At 50.5% G+C, this 23,397-nt stretch overlaps 1 protein-coding gene across 1 annotated transcript in view; it reads left to right on the top strand.

The window, feature by feature from the left end:
• Nucleotides 1-22,942, top strand: part of LOC309544071 (uncharacterized protein) — a 32,145-nt gene extending 9,203 nt beyond the window's left edge. Inside the window, exons 2-5 of the mRNA XM_082276458.1 lie at nucleotides 21,440-21,672; nucleotides 21,821-21,884; nucleotides 22,021-22,148; nucleotides 22,795-22,942. Coding sequence (XP_082132584.1) covers nucleotides 21,440-21,672; nucleotides 21,821-21,884; nucleotides 22,021-22,148; nucleotides 22,795-22,917 — 548 coding nt within the window. The 3' untranslated portion in view covers nucleotides 22,918-22,942. The remainder of the gene's footprint in view (nucleotides 1-21,439; nucleotides 21,673-21,820; nucleotides 21,885-22,020; nucleotides 22,149-22,794) is intronic.
• The last annotated feature ends 455 nt before the right edge of the window (nucleotides 22,943-23,397 follow it).

The raw sequence follows: 23,397 nt of genomic DNA, 5'->3' as shown, positions 1-23,397 counted from the left end.
CCTTAATATCTTCACCCGGCTGCTGCTGCCGCTGATAGAACCGGAATCTTTCTGCAATCTCTAGTGGTTTAGGCTGGAAGTGATTTCCTAACAGTGTCAGGAGCTCTGCCAAGGTCTTAGTTGCTGGTTTTTCAGGGAAAAGGAGATCCCTAAGAGTGTCATATGTCCTAGCACCAACCAGTGTCAGAAATACTGCTACTTGCCTGTCGCCTGGGATGGCATTTGCACAGAAATATTGTTCTAATCTTTCAATCCAAGAAATCCACGTTGTCTGTTCGCCATCAAATTCACTTAATGTCCCGATCAATGACATTTTCCTGCTGGGCTCTGTGGGTTTTGTATTCCTGACAATCCAGAGTTTTTTTTTTCTTCCTTTCCTTTCTCACACGGATAGTAACCTTGTAAATCCCATCCTCGTCGCCACTGTTATATTCTCCGTGTTGTGAGAGACACAGGACTCTGGTCTGGAACAACGGTTGTTTATTCAGGACTCACTGTACAGCATTACAGGACAGCTCTGCATATCAATACATCTCTACATGTGTCTAAAGATGGCCACTCTGCCCCTTGACCCTTGTCATCACTCCTGGGTGGAGCCAGCCTTAAAGTGACAGTACATGTGAAACCCTTCAGGTATAACAGTGTGGAAGGACGTCGTGGCATGATGAGGGTGTGGAAGGACGTCGTTGTATGATGGGGGTGTGGAAGGACGTCGTCGTATGATGGGGGTGTGGAAGGACGTCGTGGCATGATGAGGGTGTGGAAGGACGTCGTGGCATGATGAGGGTGTGGAAGGATATCGTTGTATGATGTGGGTGTGGAAGGACGTCGTTGTATGATGGGGGTGTGGAAGGACGTCGTGGCATGATGAGGGTGTGAAAGGATGTCGTGGTATGATGGGGGTGTGGAAGGACGTCGTTGTATGATGGGGGTGTGGAAGGACGTTGTTGTATGATGGGGGTGTGGAAGGACGTTGTTGTATGATGGGGGTGTGGAAGGACGTTGTTGTATGATGGGGGTGTGGAAGGACGTTGTTGTATGATGGGGGTGTGGAAGGACGTTGTCGTATGATGGGGGTGTAGAAGGACGTCGTTGTATGATGGGGGTGTGGAAGGACGTCGTATGATGGGGGTGTGGAAGGACATCGTTGTATGATGGGGGTGTGGAAGGACGTCGTCGTATGATGAGGGTGTGGAAGGGCGTCGTTGTATGATGGGGGTGTGGAAGGACGTTGTTGTATGATGGGGGTGAGGAAGGACGTTGTTGTATGATGGGGGTGTGGAAGGATGTCGTCGTATGATGGGGGTGTGGAAGGACGTTGTTGTACGATGGGGGTGTGGAAGGACGTCGTTGTATGATGAGGGTGTGGAAGAACGTTGTCGTATGATGGGGGTGTGGAAGGACGTCGTCGTATGATGAGGGTGTGGAAGGACGTTGTTGTATGATGGGGGTGAGGAAGGACGTTGTTGTATGATGGGGGTGTGGAAGGATGTCGTCGTATGATGGGGGTGTGGAAGGACGTTGTTGTACGATGGGGGTGTGGAAGGACGTCGTTGTATGATGAGGGTGTGGAAGAACGTTGTCGTATGATGGGGGTGTGGAAGGACGTCGTCGTATGATGAGGGTGTGGAAGGACGTTGTCGTATGATGGGGGTGTGGAAGGACGTTGTCGTATGATGGGGGTGTGGAAGGATGTCGTTGTATGATGGGGGTGTGGAAGGACGTCGTTGTATGATGGGGGTGTGGAAGGACGTCGTCGTATGATGGGGGTGTGGAAGGACGTCGTATGATGGGTGTGTGGAAGGACGTTGTTGTATGATGGGGGTGTGGAAGGACGTCGTCGTATGATGGGGGTGTGGAAGGACGTATTTGTATGATGGGGGTGTGGAAGGACGTCGTCGTATGATGGGGGTGTGGAAGGACGTATTTGTATGATGGGGGTGTGGAAGGACGTATTTGTATGATGGGGGTGTGGAAGGACGTCGTCGTATGATGGGGGTGTGGAAGGACGTATTCGTATGATGGGGGTGTGGAAGGACATCGTTGTATGATGGGGGTGTGGAAGGACGTCGTTGTATGATGGGGGTGTGGAAGGATGTCGTCGTATGATGGGGGTGTGGAAGGACGTCGTCGTATGATGGGGGTGTGGAAGGACATCGTCGTATGATGGGGGTGTGGAAGGACGTCGTCGTATGATGGGGGTGTGGAAGGATGTCGTCGTATGATGGGGGTGAGGAAGGACGTCGTCGTATGATGGGGGTGAGGAAGGACGTCGTTGTATGATGGGGGTGTGGAAGGACGTCGTTGTATGATGGGGGTGTGGAAGGACGTCGTCGTATGATGGGGGTGTGGAAGGATGTCGTCGTATGATGGGGGTGTGGAAGGACGTCGTTGTATGATGGGGGTGTGGAAGGACGTCGTCGTATGATGGGGGTGTGGAAGGCCGTCGTCGTATGATGGGGGTGTGGAAGGACGTATTTGTATGATGGGGGTGTGGAAAGACGTCGTTGTATGATGGGGGTGTGGAAGGATGTCGTCGTATGATGGGGGTGTGGAAGGACGTCGTCGTATGATGGGGATGTGGAAGGACGTTGTTGTATGATGGGGGTGTGGAAGGACGTCGTGGCATGATGAGGGTGTGGAAGGACGTCGTTGTATGATGGGGGTGGGGAAGGACGTCGTTGTATGATGGGGGTGTGGAAGGACGTCGTTGTATGTTGGGGGTGTGGAAGGACGTCGTCGTATGATGGGGGTGTGGAAGGACGTCGTTGTATGATGGGGTTGTGGAAGGACGTCGTTGTATGATGGGGGTGTGGAAGGACGTCGTATGATGGGGAGGGGAAGGACGTCGTTGTATGATGGGGGTGTGGAAGGATGTCGTTGTATGATGGGGGTGTGGAAGGACGTCGTTGTATGATGGGGAGGGGAAGGACGTCGTTGTATGATGGGGGTGTGGAAGGACGTCATTGTATGATGGGGTTGTGGAAGGACGTCGTAGGATGGGGGTGTGGAAGGACGTCGTATGATGGGGGTGTGGAAGGACGTCGTATGATGGGGGTGTGGAAGGACGTCGTTGTATGATGGGGGTGTGGAAGGACTTCGTTGTATGATGGGGGTGTGGAAGGACGTCGTAGGATGGGGGTGTGGAAGGGCGTCGTTGTATGTTGGGGGTGTGGAAGGACGTCGTATGTGTTATACCTGAAGGGTTTCACATGTACTGTCACTTTAAGGCTGGCTCCACCCAGGAGTGATGACAAGGGTCAAGGGGCAGAGTGGCCATCTTTAGAGACATGTAGAGATGTATTGATATGCAGAGCTGTCCTGTAATGCTGTACAGTGAGTCCTGAATAAACAACCGTTGTTCCAGACCAGAGTCCTGTGTCTCTCACAACACGGAGAATATAACAGTGGCGACGAGGATGGGATTTTCAAGGTTACTATCCGTGTGAGAAAGGAAAGGAAGAAAAAAAAACTCTGGATTGTCAGGAATACAAACACCCACAGAGCCCAGCAGGAAAATGTCATTGATCGGGACATTAAGTGAAATAGTGAGTCTAGCCAAAAGAGACTGTTAACAGAGAAAGACCTTACCCTTACAAAGGCAATTGAGATAGCTTCAGTGATGGAAATGGCTGTGAAAGATACAGAAGCTTTGAACCCCCAGAGCAGAAGGGGAGAGGTTAAAGAGGAAGTTTTCAGAACAGCAGTCAAGCAAACTGCAGCTAACGGTAAATATAGACCCTCACCAACCAGGACGTCAGCTTGCTACCGTTGTGGGAATACAGACCATGATCACAAAGTCTGCCGGTTTAAGGATCAGCTCTGTCATAATTGTGGTAAGGCAGGCCATCTGAAACGAGTCTGCCGTAGTAAGAAGGTGCGAAATAAACAACCTCTGAACACCAGGACAAAGGCATATATGGTGGGAAGATATACATCGTCATCTGAATCAGAGGATGAGGAATTGCTCCACAGATTAGACATACATCATATGCATTCAGCACCCTCTGCAATGACTGTAGAGGTAACCGTGGAAGGAAAGAAACTCAAGATGGATGTAGACACAGGAGCAGCAGTTTCAGTTATCACCCAGAAACAATGGAGAAAACTTCTGATCCGAACAACTGTCCGTCCAACACCAATCAAACTGCAGACATACTCAAAGCAGATACTCCACCCACTGGGGTACGTGAAAGTACAGGTATCCTACAAGGGTCAGACAAAGAGAATGCCATTATATATCCTAGAACATGGGGGACCCCCTCTTTTTGGGAGAGACTGGATTGCTCACTTTGGCATGCCAGACATCGCCATTAACCCCTGCAACACCGTGACCATCCCATCAGGGGATGAAGAGGGATGGGTGAAGTCCCTGAAACAGCGATTCCCGCAAGTCTTTGATAACCATTTGGGAAAAATAAAGCATGACTGTGTGAGACTCAGGCTGAAACCCAATGCCCAGCCTAGGTTCTTCAAAGCTCGGACAGTACCTTTCGCACTCCGAGCAAGTGTGGAAGCTGAACTAAGCCGGCTGGAGGAACAAGGTGTCATCTCAAAGGTAGAGCACAGCGAGTGGGCATCACCAGTTGTACCAGTAAAGAAAGCGAATGGGGACTTACGCATTTGTGGCGATTTCCGCATGGCACTAAATTCTCAACTGGAGATAGACCAGTATCCCCTACCCAGAGAAGATGACATTTTTGCCTCTCTTGCAGGAGGTCAAAAGTTCACCAAGCTTGATCTCAGGCAAGCTTATTTACAGTTTGAGGTCCACCCTTCGTCCCGCAAGTTTCTAACCATCAACACTCACAAGGGACTGTATGAATACAATCGGATGGTGTTTGGGGTAGCCTCCGCCCCAGCCATTTGGCAACGCAAAATGGATGAGATTTTGGCGGACATTCCTTTCACACAGTGCCTGTTAGATGACATGCTCATCACGGGCCTGACGGACCAGGAACACAAGCATAACGTGGAGCTTGTGTTGGCCAGACTCCAAGAGCAGGGTCTAAAAGTGAACTTAGCGAAATGCCAATTCATGGTACCTAAATTGGAGTTTTGTGGCCACCTTGTGGATGCAGAGGGTATACACACCACGGAAGCCAAAGTTGATGCTTTAGTAAAAGCTCCAGCCCCGACCAACGTCCAGCAGCTGCGATCATACCTGGGCTTGCTGAACTATTACCACAAATTCCTGCCGGATCTAGCACACACTTTGTTTCCATTAAACAAGCTTTTGGAGAAACACTCCAGATGGAACTGGTCGGCTGCATGCCAACGTGCTTTTGAAGTTTCTAAGCGAAAGCTGTTGGCGTCACGCATGCTCGTGCACTATGACCTCCAAAGGCCTCTCACCTTGGCTTGTGATGCCTCACCCTATGGTCTAGGGGCTGTACTATCTCACGTTTTACCAGATGGGTCAGAGAAACCTGTGGCATTCGCCTCCAGGTCCTTGACAAAAGCAGAAAGCAATTACTCTCACATTGACAAAGAGGCTCTGGCGCTCATATGGGCAATTAAGAAGTTTCATCTTTACCTGTATGGTAGGGAATTCACCATACTGACTGATCATAAACCACTCCTTCAGATCTTTAGCCCTGACAAAGGCATCTCCCAGACGACTGCAGCCCGTCTTCAACGCTATGCCCTATTCTTGGGAGCATATAGCTACAAAATCCAGTATCGCAGCCATGATGCCAACGCTAATGCAGACGCCATGTCCCGTCTGACAAGGACATTAACAGACTCTTCTCCACCTGTCAAGAGTTGTCGTTACACCAGCCTGTCCTTTCTGTCTTCCGGGGAAGTAGCAGCCCATACAGCCAAGGATACCTTCCTTAAGACAATACTCTCCTGGGTACGGTACGGTTGGCCTGCAACTGTCACACAGGATTACGAGCCTTACTTCCGTAGGCGTCTGGAATTAACTGTGTCTGGCAACTGTGTTTTATGGGGAGACCGAGTGATCGTTCCACAGACCCTCCGGAGACACATTCTGGAATTGCTACATACTGGTCATCCCGGGGGCACACGTATGAAACAAAAGGCCCGAGGCTATGTGTGGTGGCCAAACCTCGACTCCGATATCACGACATATGTGAATGCGTGTGCTGGATGTGCACAAACTGCGAGAGACCCTCCTCGAGGGTGCGTCCAGCCCTGGACTTGGCCCACGGTTCCCTGGTTTCGCCTACACTTGGACTTTGCAGGCCCGATCAGAGGACACACCTTTTTGATCATTATTGATGCCCATTCAAAGTGGCCTGAGGTCGTTCCTGTTACTCAGCCAACGACTAAGGCGACGATTTCCATACTGTTACATCTCGCTGCTACGTTTGGATACCCCAGAGAAATTGTCACAGACAACGGTGCACAATTCACAAGCCAGGAGTTTCAGGGTTTCCTGACTGCCCACAACATCAAACACAAGTTGACCGCACCTTACCACCCGGCTACAAATGGTCAAGCAGAAAGGTTTGTACAGACCTTCAAACGCTATTTCAAAGCTACTGTGGCTACAAGTAAACAACAGTCCCTGTCACCCCAGCAGCTGGACTCCTTCCTTTCTGCTTACAGAACCACACCACATGCAACCACTGGGAAAACTCCAGCTGAACTTCTTTTGGGTCGGCAGCCATGGACTGTTTTGGATATGCTCCGCCCTCAAACGGTCCAGGAACATGTACGGCAGTCCCAAGACAAGAGGGTCGAACACGACGAGATTCCCCGGTTTACAGCCCAGCAAAAGGTATGGGCCCGATCTTATGGCGCTTCCAACACTCGTTGGCTTCCTGCTATCGTCGCAGAGACTTTGGGACCCAAAATGTATAGGGTCTGCCTGGAAGATGGTTCCATTTGCAGACGGCATGCGGACCAATTGCGTTCTCGTTCTCAGCTGCCCGAATCCCTGACATCGGCTGCACCTCCAGTGTCTCAAGGATCTGCTCCTACCGGATCAGGAGGCATTGAGACTGATGCTTGGGGAGACTCTGAACTTTTGAACTCAGCTCCAACAGAGCCCTCCAGCCCTGGTCCAGAGGTCTGCTCACCCTCTGAGCTAGGGAATCCCCTCTTGGCCCCGCCGGTGTCCATTCCGGCCAGCCCTGCTTCCTCCAGCCCCGAGTCGCTGGGTGCCCGTCCTCAACGACACTGTCGCCCTCCTGACCGGTTTCAAATGCAAGACCGGTTACGAGACTTTCGACGGGCCCGCCGAAAGTGATCCGCTGCCATTTTCTCCCCGGAGCTTCCCTGGAAGTTGTTCTCACATCCGGACGTGGAAGAAACCATGTAAATCTCCTGAGTTGGAGGACTGTATTGGACAATTATGAGTTACTGTTTTATGCCTGTTCTCGTTTTGTTGTTTTTTTTTTTTTTGTTTTTTTGTTTTTTTTTTTAGGTATGGATGGAAGGTGTTATACCTGAAGGGTTTCACATGTACTGTCACTTTAAGGCTGGCTCCACCCAGGAGTGATGACAAGGGTCAAGGGGCAGAGTGGCCATCTTTAGAGACATGTAGAGATGTATTGATATGCAGAGCTGTCCTGTAATGCTGTACAGTGAGTCCTGAATAAACAACCGTTGTTCCAGACCAGAGTCCTGTGTCTCTCACAACACGGAGAATATAACAGTATGATGGGGGTGTGGAAGGACGTCGTTGTATGATGGGGGTGTGGAAGGACGTCGTTGTATGATGGGGGTGTGGAAGGACGTCGTTGTATGATGGGGGTGTGGAAGGACGTCGTAGGATGGGGGTGTGGAAGGACGTCGTATGATGGGGGTGTGGAAGGACGTCGTTGTATGATGGGAGTGTGGAAGGACGTCGTCGTATGATGGGGGTGTGAAAGGATGTCGTAGGATGGGGGTGTGGAAGACATTGTCGTAGGATGGGGGTATCGGAGGACATTGCTGTATGGTCTGTGTGTTGGGGGACATAATTGGAGGACATGGTTGTATGATGGGGGTGTCGGAGGACATTGCTGTATGGTCCGTGTGTTGGGGGACATTATTGGAGGACATCATTATGTGATGGGGGTGACAGAGGACATTGCTGTATGGTCCGTGTGTTGGGGGACTTTGTTGGAGGACACATGAGGTCATGTGATGATGTAGATTAGATTTCTTGAAATAGGGATCTGATTATAATTTGTGGTGAGGCTTCAGTTCCTCCAATGATCGCAGTTCTCTAATCTTAGTCTCGCCATTATTATTATGTCATTTTATTCACAGTACTGATTACATGACTCAACCTACCCTCTATAGTTCCTTTGTAGAATGTGAAGTGTGGAGGACTCCTGGCAGTAGAATGTGAAGTGTGGAGGACTCTTGGTGGTAGAAGTTGAAGGTTGGATGACTTTTGGCGGTGGAATGTGAAGTGTGGAGGACTCTTGGTAGTAGATGTTGAAGTGTGGAGGACTCTTGGCGATAGAATGTGAAGTGTGGAGGACTCCTGGCAGTAGAATGTGAAGTGTGGAGGACTCTTGGTGGTAGAAGTTGAAGGTTGGATGACTTTTGGTGGTGGAATGTGAAGTGTGGAGGACTCTTGGCAGTAGAATGTGAAGTGTGGAGGACTCTTGGCAGTAGAATGTGAAGTGTGGAGGACTCCTGGCAGTAGAATGTGAAGTGTGGACGTTGGATGACTTTTGGTGGTGGAATGTGAAGGGTGGAGGACTCTTGGTGGTAGAGGTTGAAGTGTGGAGGACTCTTGGCGGTAGAATGTGAAGTGTGGAGGACCCTTGGAGGTAGAGGTTGAAGTGTGGAGGACTCTTGGTGGTAGAGGGTGAAGTGTGGAGGGCTCTTGGTGGTAGAGGTTGAAGTGTGTTGGACTCTTGGTGGTAGAGGTTGAAGTGTGTTGGACTCTTGGTGGTAGAGGTTGAAGTGTGGAGGACTCTTGGTGGTAGAGGTTGAAGTGTGTTGGACTCTTGGTGGTAGAGGGTGAAGTGTGGAGGGCTCTTGGTGGTAGAGGTTGAAGTGTGTTGGACTCTTGGTGGTAGAGGTTGAAGTGTGTTGGACTCTTGGTGGTAGAGGTTGAAGTGTGTTGGACTCTTGGTGGTAGAGGTTGAAGTGTGTTGGACTCTTGGTGGTAGAGGTTGAAGTGTGGAGGGCTCTTGGTGGTAGAGGTTGAAGTGTGGAGGACTCTTGGTGGTAGAGGTTAAAGTGTGTTGGACTCTTGGTGGTAGAGGTTGAAGTGTGTTGGACTCTTGGTGGTAGAGGTTGAAGTGTGTTGGACTCTTGGTGGTAGAGGTTGAAGTGTGGAGGGCTCTTGGTGGTAGAGGTTGAAGTGTGGAGGACTCTTGGCGGTAGAGGTTGAAGTGTGTTGGACTCTTGGCGGTAGAGGTTGAAGTGTGTTGGACTCTTGGTGGTAGAGGTTGAAGTGTGGAGGGCTCTTGGTGGTATAGTTTGAAGTGTGGAGGACTCTTGGTGGTAGAGGTTGAAGTGTGGAGGGCTCTTGGTGGTAGAGGTTGAAGTGTGGAGGACTCTTGGCGGTAGAATGTGAAGTGTGGAGGGCTCTTGGTGGTAGAGGTTGAAGTGTGGAGGACTCTTGGTGGTAGAATGTGAAGTGTGGAGGACTCTTGGTGGTAGAATGTGAAGTGTGGAGGACTCTTGGTGGTAGAATGTGAAGTGTGGAGGACTCTTGGTAGTAGAGGTTGAAGTGTGGAGGGCTCTAGGTGGTAGAGGTTGAAGTGTGTTGGTCTTGGTGGCAGAGGTTGAAGTGTGGAGGACTCTTGGTGGTAGAGGTTGAAGTGTGGGGGATTCTTGGTGGTAGAGGTTGAAGTGTGTTGGACTCTTGGTGGTAGAGATTGAAGTGTGTTGGACTCTTGGCGGTAGAATGTGAAGTGTGGAGGACTGTTGGTGGTAAAGGTTGAAGTGTGGAGGGCTCTTGGTTATAGAGGTTGAAGTGTGGAGGACTCTTGGTGGTAGAGGTTGAAGTGTGGAGGACTCTTGGTGGTAGAGGTTGAAGTGTGGAGGACTCTTGGTGGTAGAGGCTGAAGTGTGGAGGACTCTTGGTGGTAGAGGCTGAAGTGTGGAGGACTCTTGGTGGTAGAGGTTGAAGTGTGGAGGACTCTTGGTGGTAGAGGTTGAAGTGTGTTGGACTCTTGGTGGTAGAGGGTGAAGTGTGGAGGGCTCTTGGTGGTAGAGGTTGAAGTGTGTTGGACTCTTGGTGGTAGAGGTTGAAGTGTGGAGGGCTCTTGGTGGTAGAGGGTGAAGTGTGGAGGACTCTTGGTGGTAGAGGTTGAAGTGTGGAGGGCTCTTGGTGGTAGAGGGTGAAGTGTGGAGGACTCTTGGTGGCAGAGGTTGAAGTGTGGAGGGCTCTTGGTGGCAGAGGTTGAAGTGTGTTGGACTCTTGGTGGTAGAGGTTGAAGTGTGGAGGACTCTTGGTGGTAGAGGGTGAAGTGTGGAGGGCTCTTGGTGGTAGAGGTTGAAGTGTGGAGGACTCTTGGTGGTAGAGGTTGAAGTGTGTTGGACTCTTGGTGGTAGAGGTTGAAGTGTGTTGGACTCTTGGTGGTAGAGGTTGAAGTCTGGAGGGCTCTTGGTGGTAGAGGTTGAAGTGTGGAGGACTGTTGGTGGTAGAGGTTGAAGTGTGGAGGACTCTTGGTGGTAGAGGTTGAAGTGTGGAGGACTCTTGGTGGTAGAGGTTGAAGTGTGTTGGACTCTTGGTGGTAGAGGTTGAAGTGTGTTGGACTCTTGGTGGTAGAGGTTGAAGTGTGTTGGACTCTTGGTGGTAGAGGTTGAAGTGTGGAGGACTCTTGGTGGTAGAGGTTGAAGTGTGGAGGACTCTTGGTGGTAGAGGTTGAAGTGTGGAGGACTCTTGGCGGTAGAGGTTGAAGTGTGGAGGGCTCTTGGTGGTAGAGGTTGAAGTGTGGAGGGCTCTAGGTGGTAGAGGTTGAAGTGTGGAGGACTCTTGCTGGTAGAGGTTGAAGTGTGTTGGACTCTTGGTGGTAGAGGTTGAAGTGTGTTGGACTCTTGGTGGTAGAGGGTGAAGTGTGGAGGGCTCTTGGTGGTAGAGGTTGAAGTGTGTTGGACTCTTGGTGGTAGAGGTTGAAGTGTGTTGGACTCTTGGTGGTAGAGGGTGAAGTGTGGAGGGCTCTTGGTGGTAGAGGTTGAAGTGTGTTGGACTCTTGGTGGTAGAGGTTGAATTGTGTTGGACTCTTGGTGGTAGAGGTTGAAGTGTGTTGGACTCTTGGTGGTAGAGGTTGAAGTGTGTTGGACTCTTGGTGGTAGAGGTTGAAGTGTGTTGGACTCTTGGTGGTAGAGGTTGAAGTGTGGAGAACTCTTGGTGGTAGAGGTTGAAGTGTGGAGGACTCTTGGTGGTAGAAGTTGAAGTGTGGAGGACTCTTGGTGGTAGAGGTTGAAGTGTGTTGGACTCTTGGTGGTAGAGGTTGAAGTGTGGAGGGCTCTTGATGGTAGAGGGTGAAGTGTGGAGGGCTCTTGGTGGTAGAGGTTGAAGTGTGTTGGACTCTTGGTGGTAGAGGTTGAAGTGTGTTGGACTCTTGGTGGTAGAGGTTGAAGTGTGTTGGACTCTTGGCGGTAGAGGTTGAAGTGTGTTGGACTCTTGGTGGTAGAGGTTGAAGTGTGGAGGACTCTTGGTGGTAGAGGTTGAAGTGTGTTGGACTCTTGGCGGTAGAGGTTGAAGTGTGGAGGGCTCTTGGTGGTATAGTTTGAAGTGTGGAGGACTCTTGGTGGTAGAGGTTGAAGTGTGGAGGACTCTTGGTGGTAGAGGTTGAAGTGTGGAGGACTCTTGGTGGTAGAGGTTGAAGTGTGGAGGACTCTTGGTGGTAGAGGTTGAAGTGTGGAGGACTCTTGGTGGTAGAGGTTGAAGTGTGGAGGGCTCTTGGTGATAGAGGTTGAAGTGTGGAGGGCTCTTGGTGGTAGAAGGTGAAGTGTGGAGGACTGTTGGTAGTAGAAGTTGAAGTGTGGAGGACTGTTGATGGTAGAGGTTGAAGTGTGGAGGACTCTTGGTGGTATAGTTTGAAGTGTGGAGGACTCTTGGTGGTAGAGGTTGAAGTGTGGAGGACTGTTGGTGGTAGAAGGTGAAGTGTGGAGGACTGGTGGTGGTAGAGGTTGAAGTGTGGAGGACTGTTGGTGGTAGAGGTTGAAGTGTGTTGGACTCTTGGTGGTAGAGGTTGAAGTGTGGAGGACTCTTGGTGGTAGAGGTTGAAGTGTGTTGGACTCTTGGCGGTAGAGGTTGAAGTGTGGAGGGCTCTTGGTGGTATAGTTTGAAGTGTGGAGGACTCTTGGTGGTAGAGGTTGAAGTGTGGAGGACTCTTGGTGGTAGAGGTTGAAGTGTGGAGGACTCTTGGTGGTAGAGGTTGAAGTGTGGAGGACTCTTGGTGGTAGAGGTTGAAGTGTGGAGGGCTCTTGGTGGTAGAGGTTGAAGTGTGGAGGGCTCTTGGTGGTAGAGGTTGAAGTGTGGAGGGCTCTTGGTGGTAGAAGGTGAAGTGTGGAGGACTGTTGGTAGTAGAAGTTGAAGTGTGGAGGACTGTTGATGGTAGAGGTTGAAGTGTGGAGGACTCTTGGTGGTATAGTTTGAAGTGTGGAGGACTCTTGGTGGTAGAGGTTGAAGTGTGGAGGACTGTTGGTGGTAGAAGGTGAAGTGTTGAGGACTGGTGGTGGTAGAGGTTGAAGTGTGTTGGACTCTTGGTGGTAGAGGTTGAAGTGTGGAGGACTCTTGGTGGTAGAGGTTGAAGTGTGGAGGACTCTTGGTGGTAGAGGTTGAAGTGTGGAGGGCTCTTGGTGGTATAGTTTGAAGTGTGGAGGACTCTTGGTGGTAGAGGTTGAAGTGTGGAGGACTCTTGGTGGTAGAGGTAGAAGTGTGGAGGACTCTTGGTGGTAGAGGTTGAAGTGTGTTGGACTCTTGGTGGTAGAGGGTGAAGTGTGGAGGACTGTTGGGGGTAGAAGTTGAAGTGTGGAGGACTCTTGGTGGTAGAGGTTAAGTGTGGAGGGCTCTTGGTGGTAGAAGGTGAAGTGTGGAGGACTGTTGGTGGTAGAAGGTGAAGTGTGGAGGACTGTTGGGGGTAGAAGTTGAAGTTTGGAGGACTCTTGGTGGTAGAGGTTAAGTGTGGAGGGCTCTTGGTGGTAGAAGGTGAAGTGTGGAGGACTGTTGGGGGTAGAAGTTGAAGTGTGGAGGACTCTTGGTGGTAGAGGTTAAGTGTGGAGGACTGTTGGTGGTAGAAGGTGAAGTGTGGAGCACTGTTGGTAGTAGAATGTGAAGTGTGGAGGACTGTTGGCGGGAGAATGTGAAGTGTGGAGGACTGTTGGTGGTGGAATGTGAAGTGTGGAGGACTGTTGGTGGTGGAATGTGAAGTGTGGAGGACTGTTGGTGGTAGAAGTTGAAGTGTGGAGGACTGTTGGCGGGAGAAGGTGAAATGTGGAGGACTGTTGGTGGTGGAATGTGAAGTGTGGAGGACTGTTGGTGGTAGAATGTGAAGTGTGGAGGACTGTTGGTGGTAGAAGGTGAAGTGTGGAGGACTGTTGGTGGTAGAAGGTGAAGTGTGGAGGACTGTTGGTGGTAGAAGGTGAAGTGTGGAGGACTGTCGGTGATGGAATGTGAAGTGTGGAGGACTGTTGGTGGTAGAAGGTGAAGTGTGGAGGACTGTTGGTGGTAGAAGTTGAAGTGTGGAGGACTGTTGGTGGTAGAAGTTGAAGTCTGGAGGACTGTTGGTGGTAGAATGTGAAGTGTGGAGGACTGTTGGTGGTAGAAGTTGAAGTGTGGAGGACTGTTGGTGGTAGAAGTTGAAGTGTGGAGGACTGTTGGTGGTAGAATGTGAAGTGTGGAGGACTGTTGGTGGTGGAATGTGAAGTGTGGAGGACTGTTGGTGGTGGAAGTTGAAGTCTGGAGGACTGTTGGTGGTGGAATGTGAAGTGTGGAGGACTGTTGGTGGTGGAAGTTGAAGTGTGGAGGACTGTTGGTGGTAGAAGTTGAAGTGTGGAGGACTGTTGGTAGTAGAAGTTGAAGTGTGGAGGACTGTTGGTGGTAGAAGTTGAAGTCTGGAGGACTGTTGGTGGTAGAATGTGAAGTGTGGAGGACTGTTGGTAGTAGAAGTTGAAGTGTGGAGGACTGTTGGTGGTAGAAGTTGAAGTGTGGAGGACTGTTGGTGGTAGAAGTTGAAGTCTGGAGGACTGTTGGTGGTGGAATGTGAAGTGTGGAGGACTGTTGGTGGTAGAAGTTGAAGTGTGGAGGACTGTTGGTAGTAGAAGTTGAAGTGTGGAGGACTCTTGGTGGTAGAAGGTGAAGTGTGGAGGACTGTTGGGGGTAGAAGTTGAAGTGTGGAGGACTGTTGGTGGTAGAAGTTGAAGTGTGGAGGACTGTTGGTGGTAGAAGTTGAAGTGTGGAGGACTGTTGGTGGTAGAAGTTGAAGTGTGGAGGACTGTTGGTGGTAGAAGTTGAAGTGTGGAGGACTGTTGATGGTAGAAGTTGAAGTGTCGAGGACTGTCGGTGGTAGAATGTGAAGTGTGGAGGACTGTTGGTGGTAGAAGTTGAGGTGTGGAGGACTGTTGGTGGTAGAAGGTGAAGTGTGGAGGACTGTTGGTGGTAGAAGTTGAAGTGTGGAGGACTCTTGGTGGTAGAAGGTGAAGTGTGGAGGACTGTTGGGGGTAGAAGTTGAAGTGTGGAGGACTGTTGGGGGTAGAAGTTGAAGTGTGGAGGACTGTTGGTGGTAGAAGTTGAAGTGTGGAGGACTGTTGGTGGTAGAAGTTGAAGTGTGGAGGACTGTTGGTAGTAGAAGTTGAAGTGTGGAGGACTGTTGGTGGTAGAAGGTGAAGTGTGGAGGACTGTTGGTGGTAGAAGGTGAAGTGTGGAGGACTGTTGGTGGTAGAAGTTGAAGTGTGGAGGACTGTTGGTTGTAGAAGTTGAAGTGTGGAGGACTTTTGGTGGTAGAAGTTGAAGTGTGGAGGACTCTTGGTGGTAGAGGTTGAAGTGTGTTGGACTCTTGGTGGTAGAGGTTGAAGTGTAGAGGGCTCTTGGTGGCAGAGGTTGAAGTGTGGAGGGCTCTTGGCGGCAGAGGTTGAAGTGTGTTGGACTCTTGGTGGTAGAGGTTGAAGTGTGGAGGACTCTTGGTGGTAGAGGTTGAAGTGTGGAGGACTCTTGGTGGTAGAGGTTGAAGTGTGGAGGACTCTTGGTGGTAGAGGTTGAAGTGTGTTGGACTCTTGGTGGTAGAGGTTGAAGTGTGGAGGACTCTTGGTGGTAGAGGTTGAAGTGTGTTGGACTCTTGGCGGTAGAGGTTGAAGTGTGGAGGGCTCTTGGTGGTATAGTTTGAAGTGTGGAGGACTCTTGGTGGTAGAGGTTGAAGTGTGGAGGACTCTTGGTGGTAGAGGTTGAAGTGTGGAGGACTCTTGGTGGTAGAGGTTGAAGTGTGGAGGACTCTTGGTGGTAGAGGTTGAAGTGTGGAGGACTCTTGGTGGTAGAGGTTGAAGTGTGGAGGGCTCTTGGTGGTAGAAGGTGAAGTGTGGAGGACTGTTGGTAGTAGAAGTTGAAGTGTGGAGGACTGTTGATGGTAGAGGTTGAAGTGTGGAGGACTCTTGGTGGTATAGTTTGAAGTGTGGAGGACTCTTGGTGGTAGAGGTTGAAGTGTGGAGGACTGTTGGTGGTAGAAGGTGAAGTGTGGAGGACTGGTGGTGGTAGAGGTTGAAGTGTGGAGGACTCTTGGTGGTAGAGGTTGAAGTGTGTTGGACTCTTGGTGGTAGAGGTTGAAGTGTGTTGGACTCTTGGTGGTAGAGGTTGAAGTGTGGAGGACTCTTGGTGGTAGAGGTTGAAGTGTGGAGGACTCTTGGTGGTAGAGGTAGAAGTGTGGAGGACTCTTGGTGGTAGAGGTTGAAGTGTGTTGGACTCTTGGTGGTAGAGGGTGAAGTGTGGAGGACTGTTGGGGGTAGAAGTTGAAGTGTGGAGGACTCTTGGTGGTAGAAGTTGAAGTGTGGAGGACTGTTGGTGGTAGAAGGTGAAGTGTGGAGGACTGTTGGTGGTAGAAGTTGAAGTGTGGAGGACTGTTGGTGGTAGAAGGTGAAGTGTGGAGGACTGTTGGTGGTAGAAGTTGAAGTGTGGAGGACTGTTGGTGGTAGAAGTTGAAGTGTGGAGGACTGTTGGTGGTAGAAGGTGAAGTGTGGAGGACTGTTGGTGGTAGAGGTTAAGTGTGGAGGGCTCTTGGTGGTAGAAGGTGAAGTGTGGAGGACTGTTGGGGGTAGAAGTTGAAGTGTGGAGGACTGTTGGTGGTAGAGGTTAAGTGTGGAGGACTGTTGGTGGTAGAAGGTGAAGTGTGGAGCACTGTTGGTAGTAGAATGTGAAGTGTGGAGGACTGTTGGCGGGAGAATGTGAAGTGTGGAGGACTGTTGGTGGTGGAATGTGAAGTGTGGAGGACTGTTGGTGGTAGAAGTTGAAGTGTGGAGGACTGTTGGCGGGAGAAGGTGAAATGTGGAGGACTGTTGGTGGTGGAATGTGAAGTGTGGAGGACTGTTGGTGGTAGAAGGTGAAGTGTGGAGGACTGTTGGTGGTAGAAGGTGAAGTGTGGAGGACTGTTGGTGGTAGAAGGTGAAGTGTGGAGGACTGTCGGTGATGGAATGTGAAGTGTGGAGGACTGTTGGTGGTAGAAGGTGAAGTGTGGAGGACTGTTGGTGGTAGAAGTTGAAGTCTGGAGGACTGTTGGTGGTAGAATGTGAAGTGTGGAGGACTGTTGGTGGTAGAAGTTGAAGTGTGGAGGACTGTTGGTGGTAGAAGTTGAAGTGTGGAGGACTGTTGGTGGTAGAATGTGAAGTGTGGAGGACTGTTGGTGGTGGAATGTGAAGTGTGGAGGACTGTTGGTGGTGGAATGTGAAGTGTGGAGGACTGTTGGTGGTAGAATGTGAAGTGTGGAGGACTGTTGGTGGTAGAAGGTGAAGTGTGGAGGACTGTCGGTGGTAGAATGTGAAGTGTGGAGGACTGTTGGTGGTAGAAGGTGAAGTGTGGAGGACTGTTGGTGGTAGAAGGTGAAGTGTGGAGGACTGTTGGTGGTAGAAGGTGAAGTGTGGAGGACTGTCGGTGATGGAATGTGAAGTGTGGAGGACTGTTGGTGGTAGAAGGTGAAGTGTGGAGGACTGTTGGTGGTAGAAGTTGAAGTCTGGAGGACTGTTGGTGGTAGAAGTTGAAGTGTGGAGGACTGTTGGTGGTAGAATGTGAAGTGTGGAGGACTGTTGGTGGTGGAATGTGAAGTGTGGAGGACTGTTGGTGGTGGAATGTGAAGTGTGGAGGACTGTTGGTGGTGGAAGTTGAAGTCTGGAGGACTGTTGGTGGTGGAATGTGAAGTGTGGAGGACTGTTGGTGGTAGAAGTTGAAGTGTGGAGGACTGTTGGTGGTAGAAGTTGAAGTGTGGAGGACTGTTGGTGGTAGAAGTTGAAGTGTGGAGGACTGTTGGTGGTAGAAGTTGAAGTGTGGAGGACTGTTGGTGGTAGAAGTTGAAGTCTGGAGGACTGTTGGTGGTGGAATGTGAAGTGTGGAGGACTGTTGGTGGTAGAAGTTGAAGTGTGGAGGACTGTTGGGGGTAGAAGGTGAAGTGTGGAGGACTGTTGGGGGTAGAAGTTGAAGTGTGGAGGACTGTTGGGGGTAGAAGTTGAAGTGTGGAGGACTGTTGGTGGTAGAAGTTGAAGTGTGGAGGACTGTTGGTGGTAGAAGTTGAAGTGTGGAGGACTGTTGATGGTAGAAGTTGAAGTGTCGAGGACTGTCGGTGGTAGAATGTGAAGTGTGGAGGACTGTTGGTGGTAGAAGTTGAGGTGTGGAGGACTGTTGGTGGTAGAAGGTGAAGTGTGGAGGACTGTTGGTGGTAGAAGTTGAAGTGTGGAGGACTGTTGGGGGTAGAAGTTGAAGTGTGGAGGACTGTTGGTGGTAGAAGTTGAAGTCTGGAGGACTGTTGGTGGTAGAAGGTGAAGTGTGGAGGACTGTTGGGGGTAGAAGTTGAAGTGTGGAGGACTCTTGGTGGTAGAAGGTGAAGTGTGGAGGACTGTTGGTGGTAGAAGTTGAAGTGTGGAGGACTGTTGGGGGTAGAAGTTGAAGTGTGGAGGACTGTTGGTGGTAGAAGTTGAAGTGTGGAGGACTGTTGGTGGTAGAAGTTGAAGTGTGGAGGACTGTTGGTGGTAGAAGTTGAAGTGTGGAGGACTGTTGGTAGTAGAAGTTGAAGTGTGGAGGACTGTTGGTGGTAGAAGGTGAAGTGTGGAGGACTGTTGGTGGTAGAAGTTGAAGTGTGGAGGACTGTTGGTGGTAGAAGTTGAAGTGTCGAGGACTGTCGGTGGTAGAATGTGAATTGTGGAGGACTGTTGGTGGTAGAAGTTGAGGTGTGGAGGACTGTTGGTGGTAGAAGGTGAAGTGTGGAGGACTGTTGGTGGTAGAAGTTGAGGTGTGGAGGACTGTTGGTAGTAGAAGTTGAAGTGTGGAGGACTGTTGGGGGTAGAAGTTGAGGTGTGGAGGACTGTTGGGGGTAGAAGTTGAAGTGTCGAGGACTGTCGGTGGTAGAATGTGAAGTGTGGAGGACTGTTGGTGGTAGAAGGTGAAGTGTGGAGGACTGTTGGTGGTAGAAGTTGAAGTGTGGAGGACTGTTGGCGGGAGAAGGTGAAGTGTGGAGGACTGTTGGGGGTAGAAGTTGAAGTGTGGAGGACTGTTGGTGGTAGAAGTTGAAGTGTGGAGGACTGTTGGTGGTAGAAGTTGAAGTGTGGAGGACTGTTGGGGGTAGAAGTTGAAGTGTGGAGGACTCTTGGTGGTAGAGGTTGAAGTGTGGAGGACTGTTGGGGGTAGAAGTTGAAGTGTGGAGGACTGTTGGCGGTAGAAGTTGAAGTGTGGAGGACTCTTGGTGGTAGAGGTTGAAGTGTGGAGGACTGTTGGCGGTAGAAGTTGAAGTGTGGAGGACTCTTGGTGGTAGAGGTTGAAGTGTGGAGGACTGTTGGTGGTAGAAGTTGAAGTGTGGAGGACTGTTGGTGGTGGAAGTTGAAGTGTGGAGGACTGTTGGCGGTAGAAGTTGAAGTGTGGAGGACTGTTGGCGGTAGAAGTTGAAGTGTGGAGGACTGTTGGGGGTAGAAGTTGAAGTGTGGAGGACTGTTGGCGGTAGAAGTTGAAGTGTGGAGGACTGTTGGCGGTAGAAGTTGAAGTGTGGAGGACTCTTGGTGGTAGAAGTTGAAGTGTGGAGGACTGTTGGCGGTAGAAGTTGAAGTGTGGAGGACTGTTGGCGGTAGAAGTTGAAGTGTGGAGGACTCTTGGTGGTAGAAGTTGAAGTGTGGAGGACTGTTGGTGGTAGAAGTTGAAGTGTGGAGGACTCTTGGTGGTAGAGGTTGAAGTGTGGAGGACTGTTTGTGGTAGAGGTTGAAGTGTGGAGGACTGTTGGTGGTAGAGGTTGAAGTGTGGAGGACTGTTGGTAGTAGAAGTTGAAGTGTGGAGGACTGTTGGTGGTAGAAGGTGAAGTGTGGAGGACTGTTGGTGGTAGAAGTTGAAGTGTGGAGGACTGTTGGTGGTAGAAGTTGAAGTGTGGAGGACTGTTGGTGGTAGAAGTTGAAGTGTCGAGGACTGTCGGTGGTAGAATGTGAAGTGTGGAGGACTGTTGGTGGTAGAAGTTGAGGTGTGGAGGACTGTTGGTGGTAGAAGGTGAAGTGTGGAGGACTGTTGGTGGTAGAAGTTGAGGTGTGGAGGACTGTTGGGGGTAGAAGTTGAGGTGTGGAGGACTGTTGGGGGTAGAAGTTGAAGTGTCGAGGACTGTCGGTGGTAGAATGTGAAGTGTGGAGGACTGTTGGTGGTAGAAGGTGAAGTGTGGAGGACTGTTGGTGGTAGAAGTTGAAGTGTGGAGGACTGTTGGCGGGAGAAGGTGAAATGTGGAGGACTGTTGGGGGTAGAAGTTGAAGTGTGGAGGACTGTTGGGGGTAGAAGTTGAAGTGTGGAGGACTCTTGGTGGTAGAGGTTGAAGTGTGGAGGGCTCTTGGTGGTAGAAGGTGAAGTGTGGAGGACTCTTGGTGGTAGAAGTTGAAGTGTGGAGGACTGTTGGTGGTAGAAGTTGAAGTGTGGAGGACTGTTGGTGGTGGAATGTGAAGTGTGGAGGACTGTTGGCGGTAGAAGTTGAAGTGTGGAGGACTGTTGGTGGTAGAAGGTGAAGTGTGGAGGACTGTTGGGGGTAGAAGTTGAAGTGTGGAGGACTGTTGGGGGTAGAAGTTGAAGTGTGGAGGACTGTTGGGGGTAGAAGTTGAAGTGTGGAGGACTGTTGGCGGTAGAAGTTGAAGTGTGGAGGACTCTTGGTGGTAGAGGTTGAAGTGTGGAGGACTGTTGGCGGTAGAAGTTGAAGTGTGGAGGACTGTTGGCGGTAGAAGTTGAAGTGTGGAGGACTGTTGGTGGTAGAGGTTGAAGTGTGGAGGACTGTTGATGGTGGAAGTTGAAGTTTGGAGGACTGTTGGTGGTGGAAGTTGAAGTGTGGAGGACTGTTGGGGGTGGAATGGGATGTGTGGAGGACTGTTGGTGGTAGAAGTTGAAGTGTGGAGGACTGTTGGTGGTAGAAGTTGAAGTGTGGAGGACTGTTGGTGGTGGAAGTTGAAGTGTGGAGGACTGTTGGTGGTAGAAGTTGAAGTGTGGAGGACTGTTGGTGGTGGAAGTTGAAGTGTGGAGGACTGTTGGTGGTAGAAGTTGAAGTGTGGAGGACTGTTGGTGGTAGAAGTTGAAGTGTGGAGGACTGTTGGTGGTAGAAGTTGAAGTGTGGAGGACTGTTGGTGATAGAAGTTGAAGTGTGGAGGACTGTTGGTGGTAGAAGTTGAAGTGTGGAGGACTGTTGGTGGTAGAAGTTGAAGTGTGGAGGACTGTTGGTGGTAGAAGGTGAAGTGTGGAGGACTGTTGGTGGTAGAAGTTGAAGTGTGGAGGACTGTTGGGGGTAGAAGTTGAAGTGTGGAGGACTGTTGGGGGTAGAAGTTGAAGTGTGGAGGACTGTTGGGGGTAGAAGTTGAAGTGTGGAGGACTGTTGATGGTGGAAGTTGAAGTGTGGAGGACTGTTGGTGGTAGAGGGTGAAGTGTGGAGGACTGTTGGGGGTAGAAGTTGAAGTGTGGAGGACTGTTGGTGGTAGAGGTTGAAGTGTGGAGGACTCTTGGTGGTAGAAGGTGAAGTGTGGAGGACTGTTGGTGGTAGAGGTTGAAGTGTGGAGGACTGTTGGTGGTAGAAGTTGAAGTGTGGAGGACTGTTGGTGGTAGAGGTTGAAGTGTGGAGGACTGTTGGTGGTAGAAGTTGAAGTGTGGAGGACTGTTGGTGGTAGAAGGTGAAGTGTGGAGGACTGTTGATGATAGAAGTTGAAGTGTGGAGGACTGTTGGTGGTAGAAGGTGAAGTGTGGAGGACTGTCGGTGGTAGAAGTTGAAGTGTGGAGGACTGTTGGGGGTAGAAGTTGAAGTGTGGAGGACTGTTGGGGGTAGAAGTCCTCCTGTCTGAATAACTCGATAATCTGATTCCCAGTCTGTGAACATTGCAGGGTGTTTGCCATTCTGTGTCCAGGGGCGAAGGGTCGGTTGGGTTCGTCATTCTGTTGCCCGGCTTCTGTCTCAAAGGTTTGGTGTCTTCACTCTGCATGGAGACCCCGCTACCCATCTGGAGCTCAGTGACCTCCTCCGCTCCCCCCAGGAGAGGACCCGGGCTGTACAGGAGGTGATGGAGTCGCTGCGTCATGAGGACGCCTTCCCATGTCTCCGGGAATGGAGGGATGAGGTGAGCGCCATCATTCTCCATCATAGACACCCCACCCATACCAGTCTAGTCCTCCATATCACCATACATTAACCACTTCACCCCCCCCCCACTTACACTCTATTATCTATCCAGTTTGTTCTAATTGAGCAATGCTTTGTTTCCTCAGCACTATGATGTGAATAGTCTCTTCTCTGACCCCTCCCTCTTCACCATGGAGCGAGCCGCAACGCGTAAGAGCTGTGTCCATGTCTCTATATGTATACCTCTCTATATATCTATATGTATCTATATGTAAACCTCTCTGTCTAGCCCTATATTGTACACCTCCTTATGTTGCTGACCCCGCCCTCTTCTTTGTGTCCCCAGCTCTCCTCGGGGTCCCCCGGTATGGAGTCCATGTGAACGGCTATTTGCACCGAGGTGGAGAAGTCTTCATGTGGGTGGGTAGACGAGCTCTAACCAAGGCCACCTACCCAGGGAAGCTGGACCACCTGGTGAGCAGAGGGAGTGGGATGCTGACGGCAATATCGGGGGACGAAACGCGTTGTACCATATGTTTAAGAATTGCAGCCAAGAACCATAATGCAGGGAATAAGGATGCGTCTCCAGCCAGATTTTCTGTTAGTTTGGGAAGGTGGAGGAAAGAAACCTCCGTGTCCCCGCTGGGGAATTGTGAGGCTAAAAACAGAGAGCAGGTGACCCTCCCACTGACCCTGTGAGGTGCTGTGTGAATTCTGGCTGCTGGACATTAGAGAACGTAGGTGAAATGATGATCTCTATGTCCTTAGCTCCGTGTTAGAGATCTCATTAGTCTCAGGCTGACTTCTATCGCTGGTTGTCTGGGATCTCTCTGCATTTGCACATACAGAGATTGGATCCTCTAGCCCCTCCCCCTCCCCCTCCAAGTCATATAATTCTCTGTCCTACCTACTCCAAGATGGAGTCTGAGCTCCTCCTAGAGGTCAATGCCCAGGAGTAGAACCCCCATTGAAGAATTGGAGGAAGGGGACACACAGGGAAGATCTTGATGGAGTTGGGGCAGGTAAGTATAAGACCTGGGAGGGGCTTCATTGCATCTTAATACATGTGACCACCCACTTCCATTGACTGGCAGGTGACACCCATTGATTGTCTTTCCAGGCAGCGGGGGGGATTTCTGCGTGCTCCGGAGTGTGGGAGACCCTCCTGAAGGAGTGCAAAGAAGAGGCCTGTATCCCAGAATCCATTGCGGCCACAGCCAGACCCTGCGGGACGGTCAGGTAAGTGACACTGCCCTCTAGTGATAAATGGGGGGAACATTCTGATAAATATGAACACAAGCACAAGTCGTGCTCTGAAATTTAGTGATTTGACTGTTGGATATAAAATAAGATGTGACGACCACCTGACACCCTGCCTGGGTGCCTCCGCCAAGATACAGCTTCCTACACTCTGGAACCAGGAATCAGATATTATAGCTGAACACCCAAGAACTAGACAACACTAGCTTAGGTGCAAACTGGAACTCACTTTATTGTAAATTCACACAGAATATATAGGCTTGATCACATTATCCTAAACCATGCAAACTGTAAACAGTAATATCAGTACATCCATGTAGGACCGTTGATCAGTGTAACTACAGCTCAAGCCACAGCCAATCACAGTTAGAATCACGCCCCTAAGGACACACATAACCCCTCCCTCTCAAATAAAGTTAACCCCTTCCCTGCCAGTGTCATTAGTACAGTGACAGTGCATATA

The sequence above is a fragment of the Pelophylax lessonae genome (genome assembly GCF_965119305.1).
Source record: "Pelophylax lessonae genome assembly, contig: HAP1_SCAFFOLD_788, whole genome shotgun sequence".
Lineage (NCBI taxonomy): Eukaryota > Metazoa > Chordata > Amphibia > Anura > Ranidae > Pelophylax > Pelophylax lessonae.
The sequence above is the reverse complement of the archived record's forward strand: the minus strand, read 5'-3'. Positions and strand labels throughout refer to the sequence as shown.